This window comes from Ursus maritimus, unplaced genomic scaffold (genome assembly GCF_017311325.1).
Source record: "Ursus maritimus isolate PB19 unplaced genomic scaffold, ASM1731132v1 scaffold_12, whole genome shotgun sequence".
In the NCBI taxonomy this organism is placed as follows: domain Eukaryota; kingdom Metazoa; phylum Chordata; class Mammalia; order Carnivora; family Ursidae; genus Ursus; species Ursus maritimus.
Genome location: NW_024423564.1, coordinates 42,086,244 through 42,113,013, shown reverse-complemented (window position 1 = coordinate 42,113,013; position 26,770 = coordinate 42,086,244). Strand labels below are relative to the sequence as shown.

Sequence of the window (26,770 nt, the reverse complement as noted above, 5' to 3'; positions counted from 1 at the left end):
TCTCCTGTTTTCTGAAGTACAGCACATCCTTTGGTCTTCGAACCAGAGTCTAATAGTAAAGCGTACTTTGGTTACTTAAAGCAGAAACGATGTGGGTCTGACCGGTTTTCCGGACAGCTGTCAAGGCGGCGGGCAAGGGAGGTTATCTCTCCGCCAGCCGTTGGCGCACACCGCGCAGAGGTCCCTCGCCGCGCCCTCTCACCCAGATTCCCAGCTGGCCCCGCGCCGCCCGCTCCCCCTCCCGCGGCGCCTGCCCGCCCTCTGGCTCCAGCCACGGAACGCGAATCTGGGACCCCTCTCTGCACGGCCCTCCACTGCCTTCGAGAAGTCGCGTCGTGTAAACTCAGGGCTCGAGGGAAACGAAGCCTTTTCGTGGATCACCCCTCCTCGGGACCCCTTAGGCCCCAGATCGTTAGAGACCCCTCCCCCACCTGCCCAAGGTCGTTCGAACGCTGCCGAAAAGGCCTCTCACTACATCGCGCACGCACGACCTTCCCACCATCCTTTTCCCCTTCCTCCCCCTTTCGGTGCAAACGGCTCGCTTTCCTTCTCCAGCCCCATCCACGCTGTGGGTGGGACCAGGGTATTGGCGCGACCAGGGTGTGGGCGGGGCCGGACGGGTCTCGCGCCTAGCGCCAAGGAGGACCCTGGCAGTATCGGCGCGACGCTGTGAATTAGAGACTGAGTATCCGGACCGCGAGTCAACATGGCTGCGGTGTTTAGGCGTAGCTGTGGGGTGAGAGAGAGCAAGGCTCGGTGGGGGTGGGAAATGAAGGTTGTGGTGTTTGGAGGGGGTGGGAGGGAGGATAGCATGGGATGAAAATAGGTGCTGTCCTGGGGTGGGGTGGGGGGACCCCCCCCCCGTATCAATATAGGCGGCAGTCACTTTGAGAATGCCCTTTTTTTTTCCCCTCCCTCTGGCCCGGGAACTTTCCAAATATTTCCCCCAGAAATCTCACCCTTTCCCGAACGTGAAACTGACTCTGAATTGGGCGGAGATCTCAGAACGAGCGAAGTCCTTGTTTTTGCAGTATGTTTTTGAGAAAACTACTGGCTTTATATCTCCAGCCCAGGAAGAAATCGTAAAGTAAATTTCATCGTGCAATTGATACGTGCTAGAAAGTGTAGATTTCAGACATTATCTTGGGTGCCTGCAAAATTACCAGGAAAAGGAAAATGAAGCTGCTGCTTCTTGGGATACTTAATATGTATAATAAACGCTTTTGATTTTGGTCTGTGGAGGAGAACGCTTATGTTCCGTACATTACAAAGCAAAAAGAAGAACCTACCGCAGAATTTTGCTCGAAGTTTGTCTATACTAGTCTTGTGGCTCACAGATTCTAACTTGCCTCGCTTAGATGCTCTTTATCTTAACACAAGACTGCCATTTAAATGTCATTTATAATTGAGTTAAGAAATTAATGTTCTTGGCCAAAAAGAGTAGAAGTTTTAGAATTTATAAGAATTCTAATGGATTCTTGCCCAATATTTATTATTGATACATAAGTTAAGGGGCCCTGAACGCAGAAATTGGGGATTTTAAAGATGTTGAATTTTAACTCTGACACCAGGGGGAAAAAAAAAAAAGACTCGATTTCCAAATCTCTCCAAGGATAAATGTAGAAGAACCTGATCCAGAAAACTTAACATCTCTGTATCTCTTCTTTGACACTCCCATAAAATGTAAGATTCTTTTATTCCTAAGAAATACACAAAAGCGTTTGATTGTAGTTGTGCTATTATTGCAGAATTGAGGCTTGATTGAAGACGCTGTCTTTTGGAGATTTGGAATCGGCTTGTTCTGGGCAGAGAGCCCAAAGTAAAAAAAATAAATATTTATATGGCATTATGCCTCCAAGACTCTTATTTTAATCATCTCGACAAATTATCCAGTAGGAAAAGCCTCATTTTCTAGATTTGAAAAGAAGCTACAGTAAGTTTGTAATTGGCCCAAGGTCTTAAAAATACTTGTGGAGTCTAGACTTAAATTAAACCATTCTAAGTCCAAATAATCTATTTCTATATTTCGTATCTACCAAGCCACCTCTCTAAATGGCTAACATCATATATCATTAGCAGATATATGGGGATTGTTCCTGGGCTGTAGCTACTTTTGTATTTTGTTTTATATAACATTTTCCTGAAAAATATGTGAACGTTTTATAAATTATTTTAAATCCACTAATAATTCCCTATTTAAAGTCTTGGCAGACTATTTTACCTGTTTTGTGAGGTCTGATTTTTGTGCACTGGTGTCTAAACACAGATTTAGAAGAGCCAAGATTTTTGGTCTGATTTTTGTGGGATGTTTTTCTTTATTGAATGTAATGACCAATTAGGAGACTGAAATTGAGAGAGCAGTGTAACAAGGTGGTTGATAGTATGGCTTCTCTATAGTAAATGTTAGAATTAGAATCCTGGTTCCACTACCTAATATCAGAGTGTCTTCGGCCAATTTTACTTGAACTTTCTGAGCCTCAGTTTCTTCATATGCAAAATAGGAATAAAAATAGTGTCTTAATCCTAGGCTTGACTTGGAGATTCAGTGAATTAATATGTGGAATGTGACTGTAAACCAGTATAGGTTTGGTCTATGATGACTGAACAATAAGGATTAGAGAAACCATGTTTTACTTCCAAAATAAATGTAATGGAAATTGCAAAGAAAATATGAATTTTCATACTCTGGTTATTTTTTTCACAATTGTATAAAGTGTTATTTTGAAAGAGCTATTTGAGATATTTGACAATCTTTATTGTCACTTTAAATGTAGGTGATTCTCTGTATAAGCTGAAGTTGTCATCTACAAAATGGACAGTTTCTTTTTATGGTTTTCAAAAAACATAAGTTTGGTTCTTGGTCTTCTGGTATATTGTTCAGTTTCTTTTCTTAAGAATATTAGAATTGCATAGGGATATTTCCGTCAAATCCTTTGAAGTATGAACTGTGATTTTGTTTTCCTCAAACATTGGAAGGAGTTACAGTATGGTTTCCATTAATTTTAGTAAATGCAAATGGTTACTTTTGCGTACATTAAATTGTCATGAGTATAACAGTAGATTGCAAAAGAACAATATATATCTGATACTTTTTTATATATCTTTTTGAAGAAACAGGAGTATATTGCAGATAATAAGAAATGTAGCATAGCAATTGTTTAGAACAGGGTTGGCAAACTTTTTCGTAAAAGGACGGTAAATATTTTCAGCTTTGTGAACCACATGGTTTCTGGCAACTGTACAACTCTGCTGGAAAAGCAACAATAGACAGTATGGTGTTCCAATGAAATTTTATTTACAAAACTGGTGCCTGCCATAGTGTGCTGACCACTGTCTTAGAATGTTCTAAGAAAGCCTATAGACAACAGCCCAAAATATAGAACATAGTTTTAGGCTAATTTGTTTTGTTAAATAAAGTGAGGTATCATAGAAAAGAGAATCCTCCAAGGGGAAGATTCCCAGAGGCATACCTGTGAGAGTGACAGGGACAGAGTATCAAAGTTAATAGACTAGGAAACTCTTGAACACAGTACTATACCGTCCTATTTTTGCCCCCACCCCAACTTCTCAATCACGAATGTCCTAAAGGTTGTAGGTGAGATTTCCAGAATAGAAGTCCTAAGTGTGGTACTACCCCCGACTATTGTTTGTCTTGGAGACACTCTACTTGAGTAATACAAATACTGCTGATTAGTGTTATTTTCATTGCTTTAAAAAAAATTTCTTTCGTAGTAAGTGTTCACACATCTAGTACTTGGCTTATTTAATATAGTAATTGTTGAAGGCATTTAAGTAATGACTTAAAAACCTATGCTCTTGAGTAAAGTCAAACAAGTTGCTGTACTCACTTATAATTGCCAGTATTCTCTTATTTGATGTTTAATTTATCAAATTTATTTTAATAAAATTGTCCTTTACAGGTCCTAAAAAGTCTTTCTCGTTTTAACTGGAGATCGCAACATACAAAAGCTGCCCTACAGCATGAACCAAGATTGGGATTTAATTTTGGTATATTTTTTGTTCTTTTGACTTTAAACATATTTGTTATATATATATATACATTTATATTGCACTGTGTATGTATTTGTCTGGAATATATTTATAAATCATCTGTCAATGAATAGAACCAATTACCATCCACAGATTTCCAGTCACACCCATTCTTCCTGATCTTTTTTATTTCTGCATAATATCCTATAGAGATCTGTGTTAGCAGCAGACATAAATATCTGTGCCCTTTTTACTAAGTATGTAACCCTAAAATAAATAACAAATTTACTGATACGTACAGTCTTCAAGTTAGAGATTTGAGTGCAGGGGCGCCTGGGGGGCTCAGTCGTTAAGCATCTGCCTTCGGCTCAGGGTGTGATCCCGGCGTTCTGGGATCGAGCCCCACATCAGGCTCCTCCACTGGGAGCCTGCTTCTTCCTCTCCCACTCCGCCTGCTTGTCTCTCTCTCACTGGCTGTCTCTGTGTCAAATAAATAAATAAAATCTTAAAAAAAAAAAATTTGAGTGCAAAAAATACGTTTTGAACACTTAGATACACCTGCTAATAAGCCAAAGCCTGTTTTGACCCTAAAATATCAGAACTGCAGTTTTGGTACTAATGGATAGGGTTTAAAGTCCTGGGATGAAGGAGTCATGTGGTATTGGAAGGAAAAGGAATAAGATCTCCCTTCCTCTTTGCTCTCTAAAATGAGATCCTGAGCAAAAAAAAATAAAATAATAATCCCTATTTTTAGCATCTGTTGCCTCCTAAAATGCTTCTTGCTTCAAAATTATTACCTTTCCTTTAGTTAAAAATCCATTTTCTCTGGTTTCTTGGTCTCAGAAAATAGTTACAAGGCAGGTCAGATAATTAACTCATACCCAGATACAAATGACAAACTAAAAGCTCTCTAGGGTTATCATTTTTGTTTTTTTATCTTATTTTTTAAGATTGTTAGCTTCTTTACAGTTTTTTAAAGAGAATTAAATGGAAAATTTCAGGCCATGTGAGGATAACAGCTTAGGGCATTGGATTTTTTCTTATTGTGTTATTAACATAGGTTAGATATAATTGCTATTTAGTTTCAGTTTGTCACATACAGATTCATATTTAGTACTAGGAAACCAGCCGGAGAAATCTGGTGGTTTGTTGAGTAACAGGATGAGATAGATACAGGTGTTGAGGAGGGAGGTTGTAAAGCTTAAGTAAAGGACTAGGGATAACATCTGTGAGCAGTTGTATCTGGCTCTTTTAAAGTGGAGATAACTTTTACGTTTTATTTCTCACATCCCTATACAAATGATTATTACAGTCTTGAGTATGCTTGCTCATTCTTATCTCTGCTTTTGTTCTTATTGTTCTTACCCAAAATACCCTGTATCTCTTTTAAATCTTACCTGTCCTTTGATGTTGGACGTGACCACATTAAAACCCTATGATAGTGTGGATTTGAAAACAATCCAAGTGATCTGCACCTGTCCTCCGTCAGCCACCGTATTCATTTCATTAGTTTTATAACAACAGCACCTCGTATTTTATGTAATAGAATTAGAGTTTAACTTTCTTTTTAACTGTTTAACTTTTTTAACTTTTTTTTTTAACTGTTAACTTTTGAGAAACCCTCCCACCACTTTTACCAGTTGCTTTGTGCTAATTTATAACCTTAAATTAGCTGAGTTTAAAGGAAGAGTAAAATTGTAGTATTGGTATTCTTATATGATATTTGGTAATAAGTTTTATTGGTTTATGGTCACTTGGCATGTCTCATCTCCCTAGGTAGACCGCTTCTTGAGATCAGGGAGTGTCTTATATTTAGTTTCATTTCAGTATTACTAAACATTTGATAAATCTCCTTAGGAACTAATAACAAGTAAAAGCAATTTTTTTTTTTACTCTCACCAATTGGAAGAGAAAAACAAGTTTATGTCTGTTACTCATTTGTAAAAGCTAGAAATCTTACCTACCTCCTTTGGTACTTGTATTGACATAAGTTTATTTATATTGTACAGTGAAATCTTGCCTAGTCCAAAAGTGTATGGTGGTCTTTGTGGTTTATTTTTGGACTTTCTGGTTAATCAAAAGTTAAAGACTCCATTATAAGTTTCACGTACTGATTTCATAGGACTTTTTCCTCAGCTCATTATCTTGGTTTAATGTTTTCTAAATGACTTTCTCTTAGAGCTCACTGAACAGCAGAAAGAGTTTCAAGCTACTGCTCGTAAATTTGCCAGGGAAGAAATAATCCCAGTTGCCGCAGAATATGATAAAACTGGCGAGGTAGGTATATGCATTTTAAGGGGAAAAATTTTTTTTACATATTTTATAAGATTATATAATTGAACTATATAGATTTTAATATAATTGGTTTTTCTTTTTCATTTTTTTTACTTTTTCTTTCCTTTTAGTACCCTGTCCCCCTAATTAAAAGAGCATGGGAACTTGGTTTAATGAATACACACATTCCAGAGAATTGTGGTAAGCTTTTTTAATATTTTTTAATCCTTGCAGTGTATATGAACGAGGAAAATGGTAAAACCCTACTCAGTCATTCTTTCAAATATTAACTACCATTTTTATAAGTCATTTATGATAAAGGGCTTTCTACCTTTATCTTTCTGTTCAGACTTCAGCGTTTGCCTATTTTTAGAAGCCTTGTATTAACACTTGGAGGCATTTTTCCTTTAAAGCTTGTTTCAACCTTAACTTCATCCTTGATGTTAATTTCTCTTTAGAGTTAGTCAGTTTGTTACATTTTGATTCTACCTTGACTTTACATTTTGTCAAGACTTTTTGTGTGTGAGATTGTCACTCCTTCAGGTGAAAGAGTCAAAGTTTCAGCACAGTTAAATCAAAAATTTTTACAAAATCAAGTTGAAACAGGAAGACAGGTCCAGATTACAAATAGAAAATTTTTTGAAATATTTAAAACTTATTTTAGAGAAGTATAATTTATTACTGTATTAACCAGAACCCAGAACACTTTTTTAGTTTCTTGTTAATTAAAATAGTTCACCTTTATTTCTAATGAGATATACTACATATTATAATGGGATCTTAAAACATTTCAATACTATAGGAGGTCTTGGACTTGGAACTTTTGATGCTTGTTTAATTACTGAAGAATTGGCTTATGGATGTACGGGGGTTCAGACTGCTATTGAAGCAAATTCTTTGGGGGTAAGTTTCTTAGAAAATCAATTGCCTAAGTGAGCCATTAATGAGACAGTACTGCTCGGTTAGGTTAGTTGGTGCAACACAATTTTCTTTAAAAAGAACACAAAAGGGGCGCCTGGGTGGCTCAGTCGGTTAAGTGTCTGCCTTCAGCTCCGGTCGTGATCTCCCTCTGCCTGCTTAATGCTCTCTCTCTCTCTGTCAAATAAATAAAATCTTTTAAAAATAAATAAAAGGAACACAAGATTCTACAGTGAAGCCTAGAGTTCTTATTGCCTAAGTTGATCATTCTGTTCCTGTTGTCTCTAGTAATTGGAGTCCTTGCTGTCCTTGTAGGGAAACTGTATACTTTGGCTGCTACTTCAGTGGCAGTTCTTAGATAAGGGCAAGGCCAAAAACTAGCATTCAGCAGAGAAGGATCAGGATGGCTGCGGGCAGTGCTGAATTTAGTGAGCAATTCTTAAGAGGCCTGATCATATATACATCATCATTTGTCCAAAATTTAATTCTTTGTGCATGTTACTACAGTGGATGTTTACATATTGCCAACAAGTCCTATATAACTTAATTTTTGAAAATACTGGATTCCCAGATTTATTTCCTCATGGTTTTAGCTCTCTTAAAGGAAGAATAAAGGCCAATTCTTTGGACTTACCCCTTGGGAGAAAGTAGTTCTCTTGTTTTGAATTATAGTATCTCTGAATTTACATACCTAATAAAAATATCTTGCTTTTTCCAATGTCACTTTTCTTTGGTAGCAAATGCCTCTTCTTATTGCTGGAAATGACCAACAACAAAAGAAGTATTTGGGGAGGCTGACTGAGGAGCCATTGATGTGTGTGAGTATGTGCAGCTGCTGCTTGGGAACAAGGGTGCTCTCTCTTCTTTCAGTGCAAATGTGTACACTGGGCTATAACACATGAAGACAAAAGTTAGCAACATATTTAGGTATCATGGTGTTTCTGGGGTACCAGACAAATGTCATAATCTCCTAGCTTATTTCCGAGGAAGAAATATTTGCTATTTAATGGAGCACTCTGCAGTTTAAGACCTGAGTGATTGTGTCAGGAAGTTCAGATTGAATGTATGACAGTAGGTGTTTGAACTGGTAGTCTTTTGAACTAATAAGAAATTAATGTGACTGAAAAGTTATCATTCTATTTGTTGAATGAATGACTTGGGAAGAATAGTTAACAGATTTTATTTAATTCCCTGAGCACTACTCAACAAATATTTAAATTGGATTTTAAAAAGATAGTTATAGGGGCCCCCTCCTGGCTCATTCAGTAGAGCAAGTGACTCTTGATCTCTGGATCAAGAGTTCAAGCCCCACATTGGGCATGGAGCCTACTTAAAAAAATATATATATATATACACATACACACACACATACTGAGGATCTATTCTGAAAGTGTTTTTACATAAGGATTTTGACTTCTTTTGTTTATCAGTTGAAAAGATTTTAAGTTAGGGTGTGATTGTGATACCAAAATACAGTAAATTGTTACTAGTTTTGAACTAATTGTGAAAATTGGTCTGAAAGAGTAGAAAGTAATAGTTAAAAATCAAGGTTTCTTATTTCAGGTACCTAAATTTTAAACAAACTGCTTAATAAAAACATTTATACAGATTTCTTAGTTAATTGGTCACTTTTCAACAAATGAGTTTAGTAGGCTAATTCTCAATATTGTCTAAGAATGTGTGACACATTTAGATTGTTTTCCTGTAGCATATATAATACCTAGAAATAGGTTAAAAAATTTTAGCGTAGAGATGCTTAGGAGAACCAACCTTAATCAACTGATAAGAATATTTATAATTATTGCTTAAAAATAGGTATTTCCAAGATAAAAGCCTTTAAAACGTTCAGGTATTTTAAACATTTTTTGTCTGTTTGTTATCAATACCTTCAGTGTATATAAAAAAAAATGTACTGTAGTCCCTAAGTTATTCTAACTTCTGAATTAATAAAAGCTTACTACATATTTTCCCCCTTCTAATGCATAATAGCAGTAAATGTACCCAAAATAGGAAGTCAGGAATAAAAATGAGAATAGTCAATTCCCTTACATGCACGGAATTTACCTGTTATGGAACTCTGCTACTTTGGAATTACAAATGCTGGGTAACCCTGCATTTATCTCAGTATCATTTGCATATGTTATTCTGCCTGGAATACACATTCCTTCTTTATCCCCAAAGAATTGCTTCTTCTTTTTGAGACTTGATATGAGCATCACCTTTAGGAAGCTTTTCCTGACACCCTAAAGCTAATCTAGTTTCACAAGACCGTTGTGTATGACTTTAGTACTTAGATATGTAATTACAATATAGTTAGTACTCATCTCCACTTTTGTGGAAATCTTGAAGATAGGATGTCTTTTATCTCTGGTTTTTCCGTCTCCTGGTTTATAACCTGGTACGTAGTAAATACTAAATAAACATTTGAATGAATGATTATGTGTGAATGAATTTAACTTGGTTGAAGATATCTAACATTTTAATTGATACGGTTTATTGATATCCTACATCTGGTTTTAAATTATATATTAAATGTTTCTACATTTGAGTAGCTTATTTGATTCTCTGAGAACATTCTATTTTTAAGCATTTAAAAATATTTAGAATACTGGCTTAAAAAATAAAATATACTCCTGGTTCTAAACATTCATAATTTAGGGGTGCCTGGGTGGCGCAGTCGTTAAGCGTCTGCCTTCGGCTCAGGGCGTGATCCCAGCATTCCGGGATCGAGCCCCACATCAGGCTCCTCCGCTGGAAGCCTGCTTCTTCCTCTCCCACTCCCCCTGCTTGTGTTCCCTCTCTCACTGGCTGTCTCTCTCTCTGTCAAATAAATAAAATTTTAAAAATAAAATAAACATTCATAAAATTAAAATTTAAATTATTTTTATTGTTTCCATATACTTAAGGCTTACTGTGTAACAGAACCTGTAGCTGGCTCTGATGTAGCTGGTATAAAGACCAAAGCAGAAAGGAAAGGAGATGAGTATATTATTAATGGTCAGAAGATGTGGATAACCAATGGAGGAAAAGCTAATTGGTATGTTGTTTAAAACATCTCTGTATATTGCTTGTTAATTACTTCATATCAGAATCTTCCTTCTCTCCTTTATTATTAAAACACCACAATTAAGGTAAGTTTTAGGGGTGCCTGGGGTGGCTCAGTGGGTTAAGCACCTGCCTCCAGCTCAGGTCATGATCCCAGGATCCTGGTATCGAGCCCCACGTCAGGCTCCCTGGGCAGCGGGGAGCCTGCTGCTCCCTCTCATTCCCCCTGCTTATGCACTGGATCTTGTGTGGTCTCTGTCAAATAAATAAATAAAATCTTAAAAAAAAAAAAAGATAAGGTAAGTTTTATTCATAGAACTAGAATGTCCATAAAAGATCATAAAGAGTTCCGTTATTTTTAAAAACTATTTTTAAGCCCTGAATTATTTCTTCAAATTAACTCTTGAGAAGTTTAATTTGTAAAAGAAAATAAAACAAAAACACCTGCTCTGGTTGAATGTGAATCCTTCTACTTGGCTTACTGTCTCCACTGTCTATACCCTATACTAGCATCTCCTTGGAACTGTTCCCTGAAAACTGAGGAAAAAGGAAAACCATTGGTATAGGACACTTCCCTGATTCTGAACAACAGGCAAAGACAGTCTTGAAACTCAGATTATCTTTTAGAGAAGACAGAATATTACTTTAGTAGAATCTAAAGGTCCAAACATAATGACATCAAGTTCAACAAAGGATCATAAAATGACTTGCATAAATATAAAATGTTGAAGAACTTATTTATACCATTATTTGTGTAACGGTAAAAAAGAAGAAGAAAGTAAAATGTATACCTCTAGATTCAGTAGGAATCAACAGTGTGATGTACTGTCTTTAAGAAGGTAATGTAATTTCTTACTGAAATGATAGAAGTATAACTCAAACGAGGGAAGAAGTGGTAATAGTTCTGCAGAACACATTTTAAGACATGCATTGATGAAATGGAATAAATTCAGAAGCAAGTAAGTATCCTTCATTAGAAAGAGTCTAGAAAACATGTCCTGTGAAGAGTAAAGGAATTAAGTTTGGTTATTTTGGAAGTTTTGAAATAATGTTCCGCAGGAACAAGAGCGGGCTTGTACATTTGCTTCTGGAAGCCAGTTTAGAATTAATGGGTCAGAGTTAGAAAAGTGTAGACTATAGCTCAACATAAGAACAAGCTTTCCAACAACAGTGCTGTCCAATGTGTGTTGAGTTGTCATGGGAAATAATGTATTTATCCATCACTGCAAGTGTATAGAGACTTCCTAGGACAAGGATTCTCTGGTGATTGGAATAATGAACTAAATGGGCTGTCCCTCCTTGTCTGCAAAAGTTCCAATTCAATATATATGTGTGCTCTGCAGTGCGGTTTTCTGGCAGGTAAAGCATTATTCCTGGGATTGAGCCTACCAGGAAATTATTTGTTTATTTTAAACACACCTATCAACCCCTTTATGACTATCCAGTATTAAGGAGGGCTAGATCGTTATCTTTAAGTCAGTCATCATAATATCAGAAAGTAATAGAAAAATGAAGAAACTATTAAAATTTAGCAAGTTGAGAGAAATCTAACAGTGCAATTAGAAGTTTTCATAATTTTAAGAACTCATTAAGTATAACTCCCATGTAGTAAAACAAATAAGGTAATATATGAAACTAGAAAACAATTTTTACTATTTTTTACTATTATCAAGTGAAATTGTAGAGTGAATGATAATTTATTTGTGTTAAGCCTAGAAAATAATTTATTGTTTAAGGAATTTTTAAAAAATTCTCCTGTATCAGGCTATTTAGAACATGGGTTACAGTTCAGTGTTTTTGCATGCCTCCTGTTTCATTTTAAAATCTATCTGGGAAAAGTTCTGGAGAGAAAAACCTAGCAAATATTCATAGTAATTCAACTATAACAAAAAACACTGATTTTGCTGCAAAAAGAGGACAATAGGCAGAATATAGGGGTCGTTATCTCATATATTATTCCTTTCACAGGCAGCCCTATTTGTTGTCCTTTTCCAGATAGATTGTTCTTTAAAGAATCATAGGTTTGGGAAAGAAAAAAATGCCATTTCCAATATGGCACGTACTTTTCTTTTTATATTGTATAATTTTGATATGAGGAATTTTTACTTACAACTCAGACTCCTAAAAAAAAATTTAAATACCAGGTTAGTTAAGAAGTAGACCTGGGTTAAAATATTAGTTCTGCCACATCATAAGAATGGGACTTGGGCAACCTTTTGAGCCTCAGATTCTTTATTTCCTCATCTGGAAAATGGAAGAGTAATAATTCTCAGGATTCTTGCAACAACAGGATTGTTGGGAGGGTTAAATGAGATAGCCATCACCACGTGTTATCTGTTGATGTCATTATCTTTGTCATCATATCTATATTATATATATATATTAGGTATTTCTTATTGGCTCGTTCTGATCCGGATCCAAAGGCTCCTGCTAATAGAGCCTTTACTGGATTTATTGTGGAAGCAGATACCCCAGGAGTGCAGATTGGAAGAAAGGTAAAGTGTATATTTATCAGTGATTAAGTCCTCAAATACTATTTTAACTATAAATTTCAAAATTACTACTTCAGTTTCCTTTATTGAAAACATTTTCTTTGTAGTAAGTTGCAGTAAAAATAAAGCTTTTTTTTCCTTTTTTCTTTCTTTTAAGTTTTTATTTTAATTCCAGTTATCATACAGTGTTATATTAGTTTCAGGTGTGCATTATAGCATTCAACACTTCCATACATCGCACTGTGCTCATCAAGACAGGTGCACTCCTGAATCCCCATCACCTATTTAACCCATCCCTAAAAATAAACCTATGTTTTGATATTAGGTGAAATAGTCTATTTGTTACAGCTAAATTTTAAGTTGAGAATAATCCTTTTGATTCATTATTTGAAAAAGTGGTTGTTCATGGTGCCAGTCTGTAAAGAATGCTAATAAACAGCTGTGAGGGATAATGAAGCAGAAATCAAGCTGTCATTTATGTGTCCTGCCCAATAATAAAGTCTTAGATATTTCAGAAGACTTTCCCACTCTTTTTCCTTCCTCACAGCAGCCTGTTAGGTAGGATAACTGGCGTTATGCCCATTGTATTGATTAAAACAATACCCCAGATCATATAACAACAGTAAGAGAAAAATCCATGCCTGAGGAAAGTATGGGAATGGTAAAGAACCTTGAATGTGGGAAGGGGAGAAATTTTATTTAAATAAGAAAAGGTAACATATTTGAGAATGGTGGTAAAGTGAATGTGTGGAAATAATTTAGCACTAGCATTTAAAGAGAAGAGTTTAAAATTTAGCAAATCAAAGAAAGAATAAATGAGGTCATTAAAGTCATTTTAGTGAGATCTAAGGAAATAGGATTAAGATTATAACTTTGAGACTAGGAAGAGGAGATTCAATTTTAGAACCGTAAAACTCTTCTTTGCAAAATGAATTTGTAAAAAAGAAAACCTATTAATGACCAAATGATGTCTATATTGAAGGGAAAGGAGAAATTATGGAAGTCTATTAATAGTTAACAAAGGTTACATGAATAAATTTTCTTCCTCCCAGATGGGGAATGGGACAGATTATCTGGCGAGATGTGAGATACTAGACTACGGGTGGCATAACCTGACCTGGAAAGGCTAATGTGGATTGACCAACTTGCAAAGTTCTACACCAGTCATGTGTATTCATATAATCCTGTTTTATTAAAAGCCATCGGAATCCCTCTGTTGTATTCAAGCCTCACTTAATTTCACTATAGTGAAATTATAGTAAGGTGGTTGTATATAACAAAATAAAAGTTGTAAGAATGGATGTGCTTCTTCCAAGCAAATGATTTGTTTTTATTTATGTTCTATTCATGTTTCCTTTTTAGGGATGGTTGCTGGAAAACTTAAGGCTAGATTTATGGCCATCTCTGAAAAGTATAAAGGACCTAACAGCTTATACTGGTTTTAGGAGTAGACCCACTTGTGATTTTATGTTATTTCTAGTCTCTTTTTTCCCAATTTTCTCACTTAAAAAATATCTCTAATTCAATAAATACTTATTACTAAGTTCATCCTATATACTAGGCAGTATTCTGGTATTGGGGATGTCATATAGATCAATACAGACAAAAATCCCTGCCCTTGGGAGCTTACTTTCTAGTGAGAGACACAGGTAATTATATTGTATATATTTAAACCTCCTTAAATCTTTTTTTTTTGAAATATATGGGCATTTTTTAAATTTGTGAAATTTGATGTTTTTAAAAATGTTTTGTGTTTTAGAAATCTGGCTTGAGAGGAGTACAGGAAGCATTTTGGTTTAAATGTTTTACGTCATGATCTCAGGGTCCTGGGATTGAGCCCAACCAGCTCTGCACTCAGCTGGGAGTCTGCTTGGGATTCTCTCTCTGCCTCTACCTCCCCCCCCCCCCCCCACTCGCAGGAGCACAGGCTCGTGCTCTCTCTCTCTTTAAAATCTTTTTTAAAAAATGTTCTGGTATTTGGAGTGAGTCTGGGAAACAGCCTAGAGTAAACCATTTTTGTAAACAGTGTTTTCTCATTATATTGAGTGAGGGTCTAAGGCACTAGAGTTTATTGACTTATAGAGATGTTGGTTTCTTTCTTGGTAAAACTATATATTATTTTTACTATTTCTTCAAGCCTAGAAGCAGACTATTACGATGAAGGCAAGCAAGTGAAAGAGTTTGTTTACAACTCTGACCTCCCATTTCCTCTGCTTCTCACACTGCTGATTAAAAACGAGATTAAAATTTTTTTTCCTTAAGGAGAAGAATCACCATATCTGCACTTCCTTTCAAATAATTCAGCAAATAATGCTAATAGTTACACACACAAAACACAGAAATAAAGCAAATGTGACAAAATGATAATTGGTGAATTGAAGTAAAGGGTACATAGGTATTTGTTATAATACCCTTATAGCTCTTCCGTTGGTTTGAAAATTTTCAAAATAAAAAGTTGAGGGAATATAGCTACTTTGGCAGTTTCTTATAAAATTAAATGTGCACTTACCACATACCCAGCACTCCTAGGTATTTATCCAAGAGTAATGAAAATAAAGGCCTATACATAAACATTTATAGCAACTTTATATAATTTCTAAAAACTGGAGTGAGAAGGGAATGTCTATCTGTGGTGAACAGATAATGGATAAATGGTACCTCCCCATAGTAAATACTACTCAGCAGTAAAAGAAATAAATTACTGAGCAGCAGCACTATACCTGGATCTTAAAAGCACTCTGCTAAGTGAAAAGTTAGACACAGAAGGCACTTATTACTTGTTACTATCATTCTACTTAACATGACATTCTGGAAAAGGAAAAACTATATGGACAAAAGTCAGATCAGTGGTTGCTTCAGGTTAGGAGTAAAGTAAAGGAATTGACTTAAAAGGGGCACAAGGGAGTTTTTGGGGGTGCTGAAATATTCTGTATCTTGGTTGTGGTAGTGGTTCCACACATATATTTGTCAAAACTGTTAGATTTATATGTAAAGAGGGTTAATTTTTCTGTATGTAAATTCCACTTCAGTAAACCTGATTTTAAGAAAGAGTTGGTACATTACTTTGCTAGCTCCATTAAGCTAAATTAAGCATCCTAAATCAGAATATGTTTGCTAAATGCTTTTCCTGACATTCATGGTAAAAAAGATAGCCTTCCAACATAAAATCTGTCTTTGTAGTGTAATATATATATATATATGTAGACCTTTAGACTATTGTTGGTTTCAAAGTTTGTGAAACATTGTTTTAGACTAGGCGTCTAAAACAAACTTGTTTTGTAAAGATCCAGTTTATAACTATTTTAGATTTTGAGGGCCACAGATTTCTGTCCCTAACTGCTCAGTTATGCTATTGTAGCAAGAAAGTAGCCATAGATGATATGTATACAAATAGGTATTGACTCTAGTCCAACAGAGCTTTCTTTACAAAACAGGTATTAGAAGCCATCATTTGTTGACCCCTGTTTTAGATAATTGCAGGAAACCTAGGGGCACCTGGGTGGCTCACTCGTTAAGCATCTGCCTTCAGCTCAGGGCGTGATCCCAGTGTTCTGGGATCGAGCCCCACATCAGGCTCCTCCGCTATGAGCCTGCTTCTTCCTCTCCCACTCCCCCTGCTTGTGTTCCCTCTCTCGCTGCCTGTCTCTCTCTCTGTCAAATAAATAAATAAAATCTTAAAAAAAAAAAAAAAAACTTCATGCTAGCTCAAAAATGTTCCTTAATATATATTGTTTTCCTTATTAGGAATTAAATATGGGTCAGCGATGTTCAGATACAAGAGGAATTACCTTTGAGGATGTGAGAGTGCCTAAAGAAAATGTTTTAATTGGTGAGGGAGCTGGTTTCAAAATTGCAATGGGAGCTTTTGATAAAACCAGACCTCCAGTAAGTAATATCAATGACTTGACAATCTTTAAAGGATCTTTTATTTATTACGTTGAGTAGTTTTATTTTAATGTGGTATATTTTGTATATATTTCTTTTTTTTTTGGTGTGTATTTCCTTTTTAATATCTACTTTTATTAAGGATGGAGAGATACTGTCATTTTTCTTTATTTTTTAGAATTCTTCAACTGTCTTGCTGCCTGTTACAGAAATTATTTTAGCAAATACAAAATTACAGAGAGGCAGTCCATACTTAATCATTCCTGCTGATATGTTCTCATTTCCTCTTCCCTTACTCATTAGGAATATTTCCCCTAAGAAGCTTTCCCTTGTTAAACAGAAGGAATGACTTTCTAGGCTATGATCCTCTGCCTCACAAATGCCTTTATTTCATAAAAAATATAAATTGAAATGCTTGTTATTCCCCAACTTTTTGTTGCCTGAAGGTAATAGGTCATCTTCTCTTTGTATAATTCTTAACTTGGAATTTTAGGCAAATAGTCATTGAACTGTGTTTTAAAGACAACATGAACTTATGCTTTGTAAAATGTTAAAATACTAGGTAGCAGCGGGTGCTGTGGGACTAGCACAAAGAGCTTTGGATGAAGCTACCAAGTATGCCTTGGAGAGGAAAACTTTTGGAAAGCTACTTGTAGAGGTAATTTTAATACTGTACTTGCTGTGTTCAGATTACACTCAGATTAAAATCCAGAGTCTTTACAGTGGACTTCTGTCAGCCACGCCGGCCTTTTGTGGTTGTCTTTACCTTTACTCTTCTCCCCCAAATATCCACTTCCTCATTCATTTCACTAATGAATCTACCTTCATAATCCAATGTAAAATAATACCTCCCAACACTCTATATAACTAATCCCACTTGGGTTTTTTTTCCATAGTTCTTACTACCACTCAACTTTATATCATGTATGTGTTTGTTTATTATAAGTCTCTCCTTACTCTCTCATTTGAATGTAAGTGCCATACAGGCTATGAATTTCTGTTTTGGTAACCCTTATACTCCTAGCACTTAGAATACATTTCCACTATGAACTTCTATTTCATCCATTCAATGAACAGTAAATGAACACCTACCATATTAAAATACTAATAATTGGATACTTTCTCTGTTCCAAGCACTGTTCTAGGGATTTTACATGTATTAACTCATTTAATCTTCATATTACTGTGGAGTGGGAACTCTTAGTCCCATTTATTGCATGTAAAACATTAGTTCCGCCTAATATATAATGAAACCAAGATTTGAACCCAGATAGTCACTTAAAAAGTCTGTCCTTTTGCACATGACATGTACTATTTCCAAGAACAGCAAAGAAGTTTGGCATAGCCTCTTACTGGGGAACCTTTAACCTTACTTTGGAGATAGGATATCTTAAGACAAATATTAAGAAATAATATAGAGCCATATAAGATCAAGTCCCTAAGTGAGAGCTTACAGACAGGGTTAGAGAAACCAAAAGGAGAAGCTGTCATGGGTGGGCCAGAGACATTACAGGGATTCTGAGCTGTGTTTAGCACAGGATTTCTCAAAAGCATGGGCTAAAAAGAAACTGAATGAGACTCGGGATTTTTTCATCAAAATCTCACGGGAGAAGCATGAACATCTTACACCAGGTTGCCAAAGCTGTGGTGATGTGAGTGCTTCTATTTATTGCCAGTGGGACTATAATTCACTGTAACTTTTGTGAACCACATTTTGGCACTATATATCAAAAGTGGTTATTCTACACCTGTTTTTCATATGCATATTTCAGGTTTACTCCCATATGTGTAGTATGACATATCAATAACTTAATTCATTTCAGCATTGTGTAGAAACAGCCAAATATAGGAACAACCAAAATGTGGATCATCCACTCAGTGGAATATTTTGCAGCTATAAAAAAAGTATAAAGAAGTTCTTCATGTATTACTATAGAAAGCACTCAGATTTATTGATAAGCAAAGCAAAATGAAGAATCGTCAACATGGTAGGCCAGCATATGTGGAAAAAAGGGAGAGACTATAGATGTATTTCTTTATATGTGTATGTAATATCTCTGAGAAGATGAAAAGCAGTTAACCTGGTTACCTCCAGGAAGGGGAATTAAATGGAGTTGGGACAGCAGGGATGATAGAAGGAGGAAAGTTTGAACTTCAAACTGGTGGAAGTATTACCTATTCAAAAAATAGAGTAAAAACAAAAAACAAAACAACTTGAAAGAATCATTGGCTTAGAAGAATGGGTACAATCAGAAATAAAGGAGCATATTACTCTCCTTGTTCCATGTAGGAATTATTTATATTGGTTAATAATTGCCCCCTCTTAAGATATAATTACCCCATGATGTACTAACATAACATAAAAAATTATTATAAAAAAAAGACATAATTACCCTGCTACTCTCAAGCAACTTGTCACATTCTAAAGTAGTGTGTGTTTTTTTTAAGTACAGTAAATATATGAAATTGAACATCTCAGTTTTTTGTTTTATGTGGCCTTTGGTGCATATTAGTCTGTACACAGTCATAACTTACGTGGTTTTTATAAGCTCTTAGTCTTCAGAAACCGTTTTGATGTTGCCTATGATACAAAGCATCTTTTTAATAATATTGTTTCTAAATGTCTAAAAACCTTCTTTTAATGTGTATTATTTTAAAGCATATGTTCCATTCCGAGTTCATTGTAGAATAATTTATGTGATACAGCGTAAGTAAAATAAGGTAATAAAACTGCTCCATAATCCCATTGTCCAGAAATAATTAGAGTGACCATTTTGCTCTGTATTCTTTTTTTCCATGAATATATTTTTCCAAAGCTGTAACCATACTATATATTTGAAATGTTCACTTACCAATACATGGTGAATGTATTTCTATCCTATAATATTTTGGCTGTACAACTGATAGAAGACTTACTGTCTTTTATTGAAGGTGTTTGTCTTATGTCTCCTCTTTGTTTAAGAACTTCTAGAGGGAGGATACGAAGCATTTTTTGTCTGTCCTTGTCATGGTGCTTACTTTCCTCTGTCAGCATCTGATACAGTATCACATTATTTTTCACTGTATCTGTCTATAATAATTTTCTTTATAAAGTCGCAGCAGGAGTGTCTGGCTAGCTTAGTCGGTAGAGCATGTAACTCTTGATCTTGCGGTTGTGAGTTCGGGCCCCACGTTGGGTGTAGAGTTTACTTAAAAATACATACATACATTTAAAAAAAAAAAAAAGTTCCCAGCAGATACCCAGGAGGATACATGTAGTTTTTATGGTATTTTTGCCAAAAATGCATAACTTCATTCCAGCTCTGAAAAAACATCACACAAACCTGAATTGAAAGACATTCTACAAAAAAAAATAACCACTCAGTGTTCTTCGGCAGCGCCAAGGTCGTAAAAGACTAGGAGAAACTGAAGAATCTAACAGCCTGGGGAACATTAAGAAGAAATAACAGTTGAAATCTTGGATGGGATCTTTGAACAGAAAAAGGACGTTAGTGGAAAACTTGGCCAAATTTGAATAAAGTTTATAGTTTCATTGATAATACTATAGTAATGTTAATGTCCTATTCTTGGTCAGTATACTGTGGTTATGTAATATGTGAACATTGGAGGAAGCAGAGTGTAACTTTTTAAGTCTAAAATTAGTTTTAAAGTTCAAAGAAAAGTTATAGGAGAAAAACTTTTAAATAGTTAATAGATAATCCTTAAACTTTTTTCTTTTTAATTCTAGCACCAAGGAATATCATTTTTGCTGGCTGAAATGGCAATGAAAGTTGAACTAGCTAGATTGAGTTACCAGAGAGCTGCTTGGGAGGTTGATTCTGGTCGCCGAAATACCTACTATGCCTCTATAGCAAAGGCATTTGCTGCAGATATTGCAAATCAGTTAGCTACTGATGCTGTGCAGATTTTTGGAGGCAACGGATTTAATACAGAATATCCTGTAGAAAAACTAATGAGGGATGCTAAGATCTATCAGGTAAGGTTAAAAATGATTTTTGTTGTTTTTTAGGTAAAAGAATATTCATAGATGACAGATTTCTAATTATTTAGGGATTTTATGCCATCAGGAATAATAAACTGTCATAGGGGTGCCTGGGTGGCTCAGTTAAGTGTCCGACTCTGATTTTAGCTCAGGTTATGATCTCAGGGTCATGGGATCGAGCCCCGTATTGGGCTTCACACAGGGCATGGAGTCTACTTGAGATTCTCTCTCTTCCTCCCCCTCTGCCCCTCCCCACCCCCTGCTCATGTGTTCTCTCTAAATAAATAAATAAAATCTTAAAAATAATAGCAAACTATCATATATTGCTGTAAACCAAAGTTTGTAAAACTAATTAACACAGAAGAATGTTACCTTTAAGTATATGCCTTAAGAGAGCACAGGCTAACAAACTAAATGGCACAGACATGTACCTATATGTCTGGATCAGCCATATTTGAGTCTTAACATCCTAGCTAATTGTAATCCACCCTTTGCTCTCCTAAAAGTATACATATCATTTAAAATAAATTATTAAAAATATAAAATAAATAAGAACAAAAATAAATTATTTTATTATTTATTTTTTTATTTTATTTTGAATCTTGCTTAATATAAAGTATATTTGTTTTGTTATGTTAACCACTTAAAGTATTAATTAATTAAAACCATATTTGGGAGTAAAACAACATGAAGAGACAGTGATAAAGTGGTACTAACCATTTGATAGAAGTTCATCTGAGAAGATGAACTATATATAACAAATTGCTAGGGTTAGAGGTTTAAACTGGAAGTAAGGACTGCTACTAGGAATGTCTAAGTTAAAACCAAATCCTTCGAGCATCTTTTTCTTTAGCAACTCTGTTCCTTAGTCAGCAAGAGAGAAAATCAGGTGTAAAAGTAAAAATGGAAAATGACTGAAGGTTACAACTAGCTAAAAACAGTTCAGAAAAGTTGGACGAATATTTTTGCAACATTAAACTTTAGATTTCCCAAACTTTTTGAAATGTTGATATCCTTTGATTTTTTGAGACTTCCAAAATTTTGGTAAATGACTTTTTATAATTTAATCTTTAGAGAATTGTATTTTCATGGTTTCACAAAATTAGGTTTTGGAATCTCTATAGATTATAGACCCTATATGTGGTTTGATTCAATTTGGTATTACAATTGAGCTCATAATACTGTCCAAAATATTGAGTAAGTTGAAGTATTTATGTACTGAAGATATTTCACCTACATATATTCTTTTTTCTTGCAGATTTATGAAGGTACAGCACAAATTCAAAGACTTATTATAGCCCGTGAACACATTGGCAGGTATAAAAATTAAAGAGCTAGCTATAGAAACATGATTAATTGTTGAGTGATTAGAACACGATCTACTGTTTTAAGCTCCAAAGAAGAGAAAGAGCTTTAAGATTTTTTCTGGTAAAACTTTAAAATAAGTACTCTTACAAAAACCCATGCAGCTGATTCTAATACTAGTTTTCCACTTTTGTTTAACTTTATGACTTGCTTTCACTCAAAAAGATTAGGTTTCATTAAAATGATGTGCTATCTCTAGTACTACTGTACTTGAATTACATTAACCTAGAAAAGTACATTTGTTTTGTTAACCACTTAAAGTAACAGAAGTTCTTTGGATTCCGGTATTTTTCCACTGACATTTTTGAAAAGTGGGCTTATAAAAGTAGTCAGAATGTTCCAAAATTTACATTGAGAAAGCATTACAGGATTTGGATGCCATCAAATAACTTGCTAGTGCCTTTATAGACTTAATGGTATTTATTATATTGAGGGAATTCATTTTGTTACAATTTGGAAAGCATTTGTTTTCAGTTTTGTACAATAATACTCAAAAATTTGATGTTCATATTCTCTCACCATACAATGACCAGAAGTTATTGAAAATCTTGTTTAACTCAATCTACGTTTCACTTGCCTTATTTAGAAATAAATCAATAAAATTTGCCTTAAAATGTTTTTATATGAGTCCTGGTATCTGGGTAGGCTTTGGTCTATTGTATACAATCTCATTTCACGTGCATACATTATAAAAAGAAATAAAATCGTTGAGTGCCTATTAGTATATCTGTTTGTATTCTTTCCAGGAAGTTTGATTACTTCATGTAATAGTGTATGCTTAATTTATTTACTATGATGAAAAAAAGTCATGTTCTGATTTTGAACTGTATAAAGTTATCTTCTCATTTTTCACTAGATGATATTGTTAGACATCTCAAAATATATAAATATGATAGTGTAAGAAACAAAGTTTGTGAATTTAATATTTCTTTGTAATCTTAAATATCAAATACTGCCAAAATATGTTCTACTAAATGGTGTTTCTGACACCATTTGGATTCTGACACCGAGTGAGCAGCATCTGGTTCAAACCTATTCTTACTGTAACTCCAGATAGTTAGCATCAGATTCCACAGGTTTAAGGGCTCAGTCCCACCACACAGAACTCACTTCAGGTACCAGTCACAAGTCCTGGCTATCCACATTTCTGTCTAATTTAGCTACAAATTTGGGTGTTTCCATGAGCCCACTCTTAGATTCAGTATTTTTCAAGTATGGTGCACAGAACTCAGGAAAAACACTTGACATACTTTACTGGTTTATTATAAAGGCTACAACTGAGGAACAGCCAAATGAAACAGATAGATGTACAGGGGAAGGTGGTATAGGGGAAGACACAGAGCTTTCGTACCTGCTCTTAATGCATCACCCTCCTAATGCCTCAGTGTGTTCCCCAGCCTGGAAACTCCTGAATCTCTTATTCAAGAGTTTTTATGCAGAATCTTCAGCCCTTATCTCCTCAGAGGTCAAGTGTGGGGCTAAAATTTCCTACCTGTGTTAGTGGGCTAGGGCTGCCATAATAAAATGTTGCAGGGTCGGTGGCTAAACAGCAGTTTAGTTTCTTACAGTTCTGGAGGCTCGAAGTCTAAGATTAAGGTGCTATCTAGGTTGGTTTCTGGTGAGCTCTTTTCCTGGCTTGTAAAGTGCCACCTTCTTACTGTGTTCTCACGTAGCCTCTTGTCTGCACATGCATGGTGAGAGAGAAAGCTCTGGTGTTTTTCTCTTCGTATAAGGACACCAGTCAACACCCAAAAAACAAATAATCCAATTAAGAAATGGGCAGAAGACATGATAGATATTTCTCCAAAGAAGACATCCAAATGACTTAACAGACATGAAAAGATTCTCAACATCACTAATTATCAGGGAGATGCAAATCAAAACCATGGAGATACCACTGCACACCTGTCAGAATGGCTAAAATTAACAACACAGGAAACAGCGGATGTTGGCAAGGATGCAGAGAAAGGGGAACCAGCCCTCTTATACTGTTGGTAGGAATGCAAACTGGTGCAGCCACTGTGGACGACAGTATGTAGTTTCCTCAAAAAGTTAAAAATAGAACTTCCCTACAATCCAGCAATTACATTACTAGGTATTTACCCAAGGATACAAAAATAGAGATTCGAAGGGCTACGTTCACCCTGATGTTTATAGCAGCATTATCAACAATAGCCAAACTATGGAGAGCCCAAGTGTCCATCGACATGAATGGATAAAGATGTGGTATATATATACAATGTAATATTACTCAGCCATTAAAAAAGAATGAAACCTTGCCATTTGCAAGGATGTGGATGGAACTAGAGTGTATTATGCCAAGCAAAATAAGTCAGAGAAAGACAAATACCATACAATTTCACTCATATGTGGAATTTAAGAAACAAAACAGATGAACATATGGGAAGGAAAAAAAAGATAATGGGAAGCACACCGTAAGAGACTCTTAAGGATAGAGAACAAACTGAGGGTTGATGGAGGTGGGTGGGGGATGAGTGAAATGGGTGATGGATATTAAGAAGGGCATTTGTTATGATGAACACTGGGTGTTGTACATAGTGATGAATCACTAAATTCTACTGAAACCAATATTATATGATATGTTAACTAATTAGAATTTATATAAAAATTTGAAAAGAAAAAAATTAAGAGTATTACACAGAAATTACAAGTTAAACAGAATATTTTCCAAATGCAGATTTGAACTTCCAATACATAACTCCAAAAATTTACCTACGAATTCTAAACATAAGGCTTCTAGACATATACATGTATTCCAAAGTCATATGATGATGAAAATAATTATTAAAGTACCCTTGATTATAAGTATTAAGCAATTTTGTAACTATCAAATAAGACTTTTTAGTCGCAAAGAACACAAATGAACTTAAGCTACTTTATGAAAAAAGTGAACAAATGTCTTTTGAGTGTATTGAAGTGCCTCATGGATCCTAAGGGCAGGAATGGAGTCAGTTTTAGGAAGTGTCTAGGACCCAAATAGTCTTTAGAAATCCATGAAATACTGTTTTTCTACCTTTCAACTCTACTTCTCACTGGCATGTTTCATTTTTTCTCGTTCTGTAGCCTAGCTTTCTCTGCTTCTTTGATCCAATGATAGAATAAGACTTAATATTTATGTATTTGATTTCTCGTGACTTACATAACTGGCTAGGGCCATTACGGACAGCATGGGGAGAGTCCTAGACTACAAACATGATTCTTAGTTGCCTACATCTGTGAATTGATGGTTGTAACATAGCTGGTATGTTTCCAGCAAATTTAATGACTATTTAAGGAATGTGCCATAGTCACCAATTTGCATAAAAAGGTAGAGATCATTCCAAGACTCCTCTGGATTTAAAAACTGGCTGTTTATATGGCCTCTGGAATGATGTCCATTAATTTGAATGCATTACCCATGATCAAATACTACAAAAGGTCTTTGGAGACCGAAGATTAAATCCTACAGGAAGCACTTAAAAAAAAAAAAAAAGTGTTGAAGATTTCATTTAACTCACTAATGAATGAGGGAACTAATAGGATGTTAAAACTGATATAAGGGAGAATTTGAAGAACAGATATATAGGCAATCAAATACTTAAAAGAATTTGCTAATAGATATAAAACTTTAATAACTCATAGGGCAAAAAAATCTACAGGGGTCATCTTTTCCTTGGAGCAAAATTCAACTGTACTTCATTGTTCATTTGCATTACTATCCATTTTCTATAATTTAACTTTTAAGTTTACAGAGTTGTAAAACAGCCTAGCCAATAGAAAGACAATCACAGGTATATACCCCTTCAGGTAATACCCTCAGGGTCCATTAGATAATACCTAGCCCTCCACTGAAAGAACACTCAGTCATTCCTTTTATTCATTTCTGTGTTTTTGACAATGTTTCTTGACAGCCTCTTCCTTGTGATCGTAAATAACCTGCCAAGATTACTCTTGATACAAAAAGACAGGTTTCATTATGTTTGGCCAGATTATTGCCACAGTGTTAATTAACCATATAAGCCTCTTTGAATTTACTCTGCAAATCCAGAGACATACTGTGCTGAACAATTACCAAAACTGCAGGATTAACTTCTGTCTGAAAGTTTTCATAAGAACACTCAAATTAGACTTTTAAAAGCCTCTACAGACACCTGTGTGGCTCAGTAGGTTAAGCATCTGACTCTTGGTTTCAGCTCAGGTCATGATTGCATGGATAGTCTCTCCCTTTGCCCCTTTCCCTGCTCTCACTCTCTCTTCAATCAATCAATCAATCAATCAATCTTTAAAAAAATTAAAAAAAAAAGCCTCTCTAATTTGCTATCTCAAGGCTATGGAACCAAGCCCAAGAAACTCTGTACCAGAGTTCTCTAGTAGTACCTAAGAATTTGGGTGAATTTCTCTCCTCAGCATCTCCAAAATTTTCTACAGTTCCTGGCTTGCTAAAAAGGGCCCTTCCTTGCCACCTGTAAGACTGGAACCCTGTACCATTCCAGTTTTACTGGGACAGCATCTAAAGCAGTGACTCAATATACACAACTTGTTTTCTTAATGTACTTTTCAAACCTGATTACATGAGAATTATTCTCAAATATGACACTCCAGGAATAGCCTTGGGTACACAATCAATTTGTTTAATTATATCCTGGTAAACAGGAGTACAGATTCATTTTGAATATTGCCATAAAGTGTAAGGAGACTCAGAAAATGCTTCTCAATTCTAGGGACTCAGTGAGTACCAGACACCAATTTCCAGTTTACAAAAACACAGTCCACTAAATTGAGGAGAGCCTAAGAATTAAAAAGGGCTTCCTCATATATC

At 35.3% G+C, this 26,770-nt stretch overlaps 1 protein-coding gene across 1 annotated transcript; it reads left to right on the top strand.

Moving 5' to 3' along the window:
• The first annotated feature begins 599 nt into the window (after positions 1 to 599).
• ACADM (acyl-CoA dehydrogenase medium chain) lies at positions 600 to 22,667 on the top strand. The gene is made up of 12 exons (XM_008690709.2): positions 600 to 736; positions 3,921 to 4,008; positions 6,170 to 6,267; positions 6,396 to 6,465; positions 7,067 to 7,167; positions 7,920 to 8,000; positions 10,089 to 10,219; positions 12,614 to 12,722; positions 16,464 to 16,604; positions 17,167 to 17,262; positions 20,332 to 20,580; positions 21,845 to 22,667. The coding sequence occupies exons 1-12, from the start codon at positions 707 to 709 to the stop codon at positions 21,914 to 21,916; spliced, it is 1,266 nt and encodes a 421-aa protein (XP_008688931.2). The 5' UTR covers positions 600 to 706; the 3' UTR covers positions 21,917 to 22,667.
• The last annotated feature ends 4,103 nt before the right edge of the window (positions 22,668 to 26,770 follow it).

Bases quoted from the DNA above. Each gene is read 5' to 3' on its own strand.
- ACADM (XM_008690709.2), top strand. From the start codon at position 707: ATGGCTGCGGTGTTTAGGCGTAGCTGTGGG. The intron at 8,001-10,088 runs GTGAGTATGTGC...CATATACTTAAG, and splicing joins CTGAGGAGCCATTGATGTGT to GCTTACTGTGTAACAGAACC. The intron at 10,220-12,613 runs GTATGTTGTTTA...TATATATATTAG, and splicing joins AATGGAGGAAAAGCTAATTG to GTATTTCTTATTGGCTCGTT.